Raw genomic sequence first — 7,077 nt, 5'->3', positions numbered from 1 at the left:
TCCCTTGTTTAATGTTGACCATGAACTTCTTTGGGAGGATGAGCCCGAATATATTCAATGGCCTTCAAGATGGCAGCTGGTACAGGTGGTGGTGTAGGTAATACAGCACTCTCAGGATGATAACCATTCTCATCGGCAACATAGCTAACCTTGATGTGTTCTCCTTCAGGTGAGACATATTCATAGGAGCCATGGATGTTGCCATGCACATCACCCGAAGCTTGTTGATGTATGGTGTTGGAGGTTTCCAAGGCATAATCGAAACCATCCTCACGTACATCGGATTTTAGATTAACAATTTCCGCATGATGATCATCGCCCGAATGAGCAACAGCGGCAAAGGCGCAAGCAATGATAGATGCAAAGACGATCTAAGAAATGAATTTAGTTATAAATATCTGCATTGAGAACAAATTTCAACAAAACTTACAAATTTGTACATTTTGACTAGAGTTTGTTGTGCTGTTGTTGAAGTTTTGAAACTGTCTTTTGAATATAATATGCCTGGCCTATTTATACATGAAAGTGTTTATCTTCTGCAGTTAAATACTGGATTTACATTTGATATTGCTGCCCACATGAAAATGCCAACATGTATTCCAGATTTTTAATTTTTTATATGGGAGTCTGCAAATTTTTTATTTGTTTGATGAAATTAAAGTGCATTGCTGCGTTACTAGAGCCACATTCCATTTCCGTTGGATTTAATTACTCTTTCTTTTAAGACAAATTCTGCAAACTGGTTTTATTGTTCAGGTAGAAGTGTTAAAAATACCATTTAGCATTTATTGCCATTATTTTTTTTTAATTCTTTATATGCAAAAGAAAGTCATGCCTTCATGGTGAAATATTTTTGGGTTCCATCATTATATTGAGTTGCCCAAAAAGTAATTGCGGATTTTTTAACAGAAAGTAAATGCATTTTTAATAAAACTTAGAATGAACTTTAATCAAACATACTTTTTTTACACTTTTTTTCTAAAGCAAGCTAAAAGTAACAGCTGATAACTGACAGAAGAAAGAATGCAATTACAGAGTCACAAGCTGTGAAAAAAATTGTCAACGCCGACTATATGAAAAATCCGCAATTACTTTTTGGGCAACCCAATAACATTTGTGCCATATCTGCTTATATATAAAATTCAATTTGTGTTTGTTTGTTCCGTATAGACCCAAAAACGTCTGAACCGAGTACCTTTAAATTTCCACAGATTGTGTCGGTTGGTCTGGAAGGGAACATAGGCTATATAATTTTTTGATATCGAGAGGGGGGCGGACGCTCCCCTTTACCCCAAAAGTACTACCCAAAAATAAAAGTGGACCGATCGGGACAATATTGAATTCAAATGAAAGGTATTCAAGAGTAGATTACGAATTTCATAATAAAAGTTGGGTCCAAGTACCTGGGGCGGGGCGCCCCAGTCCCAAAATCCCTAAAAATAGGTTTATTTGACGATCATGACAATAAGGGACTTAAATGAAAGGTATCCGGGAGTAGATTACGAATATGGTCAGGAAATAGGAATGGACTTTATAATTTATTGATAACGGAAGGGGGCGGACCCTCCACCGTTACCCCTAAAACACCACCCAAAATCAAAAATAGACCGATAAGGACAATATGGGTATCAAATGAAAAGTATGCGGGAGTAGATAACGAATCCAGCATACAAATTCATGTCGAAGTATAGGGGGTCACCCCACCCCCAAAAAACGCCCAAAATGGGCACATTAGCCAATCACGGTTATATGGGACTCGGTTTGTTTGTTCCGTATAGACTGAAAAAAGGCAGAACCGATTTTCTCGAAATTTTCGCATATTGTGTAGGTTGATCTGGAAGGAAACATAGGCTATATAATTTTTTGGTATAGGAAGGGGAACGGACCATCCCCATTATGCCAAAAACACAACCCAAAATCAAAAGTGGAACGATCGGGACAATATAGTTATCAAATAGAAGGTATTGTAGAGTAGAATCCGAATATGGTATTAAAATTTGAGTCTAAGTTCACATCGGGCCGCCCCAACCCCAAAACTCCCCCAAGCAAACATATTGGACGTTCATTTCAATAAAAGTGCTCAAATGAAAGGTATTCGGGAATAGATTTGGAATCTGGTATACAAAATCAGATCGGTTACGCCACCCTTCAAAAACGCCATTAGACCCACTATGACTATATGGGAAATCGGTTGAATCGATTTTCTTAAAATTTTCATAGATTGCGTACGTTTGTTTGCAAGGAAACATAGGCTTCATAATTTTTAGATATCGGGTGGAGACGGTCCCTCCCTCTTGCCCCAAAAACGCCAACCATATCCGAAAGTGGTCCGATGGGCACAATAAGGGTATCAAATAAAATGTATTGCAGACTAGAAAACGAATATGGCATTAAAATTTGGCTCCAAGTACCCAGCGGGCCCTTCCCCCCAACCCCAAAACTCTCTATACAGATATATTTGAAGTTCATGCAGTAGATTACAAATATGGCATAAAATATTAGGTCCAAGTAATGGGAGGTCGCCCACCCCCAAATACCCCCAAATGGGTATATTGGTCGACCATGGCTATATGGTACTCAAATGAATGGTATATCCGAAAGTGGTCCGATGGGCACAATAAGGATATCAAATAAAATGTATTGCAGGCTAGAAAACGAATATGGCATTAAAATTTGGTTCCAAGTACCCAGCGGGCCCTTCCCCCCAACCCCAAAACTCTATGTACAGATATATTCGAAGTTCATGCAGTAGATTACAAATATGACATAAAATAATAGGTCCAAGTAATGGGAGGTCGCCCACCCCCAAATACCCCCAAATGGTCATATTAGCCGACCATGGCTATATGGGACTCAAATGAATGGTGTGAGGAGTTACATTACGAGTATGATATTAAAATTTGCGTTCAAGTCTAGGTGGCGCTTTTTCTCCTAAGGATAGGTCAAATGGGTTATTTGACCCATTATGACAATATTTGGTATTTGAGAGTAGAAAACGAATTTGATATCCAATTTTGGAGTCAAGTGTTTTGGGGTACGCCCTTAAGCACCCCTTTAACTGAACTTCATTTCCGTTGGTAATAAAAAAGGTATTTGAGAATAGAAAACGAATTTGATAACCAATTTTGAAACCAAGTGTTCTAAACTGGACTTCATTTCCATTGGGAATAAAGACCGAATTTGATATATATTTTCAGTGCAAAGTGCCGGTGGCCGCCACAGCTCCAAAACACCTTCCAAAAGGTTCATATTTACCGGCCATGGCAATATGGGGCTCAAATTAATGGGATTTGGAAGTGCACCACGAATATGATATCCATATTTGGGTCGAAATGTCTGAGGTGCCATCCCTCCCCTAATGAGACCATTACCCTAAGGAAGAACTTTACCACCAGGAATCGAGAAGGGGCAAATTCTCACACATCAATGAGTGTTTTCTGATTCAAGTTTAAACTCAATGATAAGGGAACTTTTTTATAGCCGAGTCCGAACGGCGTCCCGCAGTGCGACACCTCTTTATGGAAAATTTTTTAAATGACCATGCATGGCATTGTACTTCGCAAATGTCGCCAACATTAAGAGGGGTTAAACTCCGCTTTGTCCGATGTTCTCTCCAGGATTCGAACGCGTTCAGCGTCATAGGCTACAATGGCACGAATTCGATATCCGCATTCAGGGCGAATTGTCCCCACCCTAAATAGATATTGGAGAGCTAAAGAAGGCGCTGCGAGGCGGGCCCGTTTCGGCTAGTGTAAAATATATTGAAAAAAGTACATTTAATGAAAATAAACTTAATTTGAGAAACTTAATCAAAAAAAGAATGATAGTATGGAATGATTATCACAGTACATTCATATGGCATTCTTCTTCTTTGAACTCCTCACCACTGATAGTCATACAAGGAAGGTTATATTCTTGGTTTACATATTAGTCCGCTGCTAACGGCATGAAGGCAATACTTTTACATACATTTATGCCATGGATATAAGAGGGGCAACAAATTATTTGTTTTGATAAGAAAAATATTTTTTTTTATGTTTTGGCTCAACCGATTATTTTCTCGAACATGCTACGTACAATGAAATTTCTCTTCAAATATTTCAATTAGCACTACTGATCTAGTTTCTTTTTTTGTCGCAAGAGTGGTTTATATTTGAAGCATTAGTAAATATTCTTAAAATTGCAAAAACATGTCTGGGCATGTGTTACCCACTCAAGGACAAAGTGCACATTGGGAATAGTGCAAAAAAATTGGTGGAAAAAACTTTGCCATGTTTAAACAGAAACAAGTAAAAAGGCGTTAAGTTCGGCCGGGCCGAACTTTGGATACCCACCACCTCGGATATATATGTAAACCACCTTTCATCAAAATTCGGCGAAAATGTCATACCTTATGTCCCATATCAGTTATATTCAAATATGTTCCGATTTGGACCAAATACTAAAAAGTACATTAGCTATATCTAAAAATAAACCGATCTGAACTATATACGACACTGATGTCGAAAAGCTCAACATAAGTTACTGTCCCAAATTTCGGCGACATCAGACAATAAATGAGCATTTTATGGGCCTAACAACATAAATCAAGAAATCGGTCTATATGACAGCTATATCTAAATCTGAACCGATCTGAGCCAAATTGACGAAGGATGTCGAAGGGCCTAATACAACTCACTGCCATTAATTTCAGCAAAATCGGACAATAAATGTGGCTTTTATGGGTGTAAGACCCTAAATCGGCGGATCGGTCTCTATGGGGTCTATATCAAGATATAGTCCGATATAGCCCATCTTCGAACTTAACCTGCTTATGGACAAAAAAAAAAGAATCTGTGCAAAGTTTCAGCTCAATATCTCTATTTTTGAAGACTGTAGCGTGATTTCAACAGACAGACGGACAGACGGACGGACATGTCTAGATCGTCTTAGATTTTTACGCTGATCAAGAATATATATACTTTAAAGGGTCGGAAATGGATATTTCCATGTGTTGCAACCGGAATGACAAAATAAATATACCCCCATCCTTCGGTGGTGGGTATAAAAAGGTATATTCAGAAAACTGATGTGTTATATGTGTGAAATTTTAAAGCAAGTAACTGCGTTCCGGCAAATTTTGGTTGCGGCTGTGAAAGGCGCATTTATGGTCCTATTTTCAATTTTTATACCCACCACCAAAACATGGGGGTATATTCATTTTGTCATTCCATCTTAGTCGATTAAGCCCTGTTCGTCCGTCCGTCTGTCACACACTTAATTTCGATGGAGTAAAGCTAGGTGCTTGAAATTTTGTGTAAATACCTGTTATTAGTGCAGGTCGGTTGGGATTGTAAATTGACCAAATCGGTCCATGTTTTGGTTTAGCTGCCATATAAACCGACCTCGGATTTTGACTTCTTAAGCTGCTAGATGGCGCAATTATTATCCGATTTCTCTGAAATTTTGCACCATGTGTTTTATTTTGACTTCCAACAAGTCTTTAAAGTATAGTATTAATCGGTTCATAACCTGATATTGCTCCCATATAAACCGATCTCGGATTTTGACTTCTTGAGCCGCTAGAGGGCGCAATTATTATCCGATTTGGCTGAAATTTTGCATTATGTGTTTTGGTTTGACCGTCAACAAATTTGCAAATTATTATCTAAATTGGTTTATAACCTGATATAGTTCCCATATAAACCGATTTAAAATTTTGACTTCGTGAGCCTCTAGAGGGAGAAATAATTATTCGATTTGGCTAAAATTTTGTATGAAGTATTTTGTTCTAACTTCTAACAACTGCAATTCTTATCCGATTTGGCTGAAAGTTAGCCTAAAGTGTTTTGTTTGACCATCAACCACTGTGCCAATTATGGTCCAAATCGGTTCATATCCTGGTATAGCTCTCATAAAAGCCGATTTCGGATCTAGACTTTTTGAGCCGCTAGAGGGCGCAATAATTATCCGATTTGGATGAAATTTTACACAATGAACTCTACTTTGGTCTCCAACAGCCAAACCAAGTATAACTCCAATGGTTCATAACTTAGTAAAGCTGAAATAGCATAGCAATTCTTATCCATTATCCTTTCTTTGTCTATAAAGAGATAGCGGCAAAAAAGCTTGATAAGTGCCATTCATGGTTGAGGGTATATAAGACCCGGCCCGACCGAAGTTGGCACGCTTTTACTTGTTCTGTTCTTATAGGGGTGAAGGATGATGCGTGGAGGCAAGTTATATCTGCGCAAAGGATTATGTACCAGGAGAGTCCTCCCTTATTGGTAGGCTGGACGTCGTTTTCCTCGAATGGTGTCTCTCGACTAGGGGTACCCAGTCTTTTTTCAGTACCTTCGGTGTACTGAGATGAATTTAAATTGGATGTGGTACCGTCGTATTAAGTTTTTTGGAAAATGGTTGTTATATGGATTATTAGACGGGTGCCACGTTATGCAGTCAGAATTTTCCCTGGGAACGATGTCGACGCAAGAACTGCTGCCCGATCGGACTGTCACGATATACATGGCCAGGCCAGTCAAGGCGGCTCTCATATCTGGGTGATTGAGGTCAAGGGTAGTTAAGAGATATAAGAAGTCCCTTCGAGCCACTGGGAAGGCTACCAGGCTCTACTGGTACAGAGGCCGTCAAAGAGTTGAGAAAAACTCGGATCGTTCTGCTGAATCAGTGAAGACACTATTGTACGGCATATGATAGGGCGGACACTGTACCTAAAAGTCCTGGGAATGATTTCGATACAGGAGCTGCTACCCGATTGGACTGTCACTAAACATGTGGCCAATCAAGGCGGCTCCGATGTCCGGCTATGTGCGGTCAAGGGTAGTTAAAAGGTATGACAAGTTTCTATGATCAGCTTTTCGTTTTCCCTTATTTGCATTTGCTATGTAAATGCGTCTTAAGCCTTGGTCGTTTGGACGGGATGTTTATCAGTTAGTGAATCAGTCCATGTCTCAGTCAAGCAACTTTTTTATATTATCGACTTACAATTCTCGTATTCACCACAATGCTGAAAACTAAAATCACAATTGACTGTTCCTTGAAATTTTCTATTTATTTACAAATGCTTTAATGCTCTTT

The 7,077-nt window shown here is 38.9% G+C and overlaps 1 protein-coding gene across 1 annotated transcript; it reads right to left on the bottom strand.

Annotated features, from left to right (window-relative positions):
• On the bottom strand, window positions 1–472 carry LOC106089278 (larval cuticle protein 2-like). The gene is made up of 2 exons (XM_013255098.2): window positions 431–472; window positions 1–371 (listed from the first exon to the last, which is right to left on the bottom strand). Exons 1-2 carry the CDS (start codon window positions 440–442, stop codon window positions 9–11), a joined length of 375 nt encoding a protein of 124 aa, XP_013110552.1. The 5' UTR covers window positions 443–472; the 3' UTR covers window positions 1–8.
• Between the last annotated feature and the right edge of the window lie 6,605 nt (window positions 473–7,077).

Source organism: Stomoxys calcitrans, chromosome 5, assembly GCF_963082655.1.
Source record: "Stomoxys calcitrans chromosome 5, idStoCalc2.1, whole genome shotgun sequence".
Classification (NCBI taxonomy): Eukaryota; Metazoa; Arthropoda; class Insecta; order Diptera; family Muscidae; genus Stomoxys; species Stomoxys calcitrans.
The sequence above is the reverse complement of the archived record's forward strand: the minus strand, read 5'-3'. Positions and strand labels throughout refer to the sequence as shown.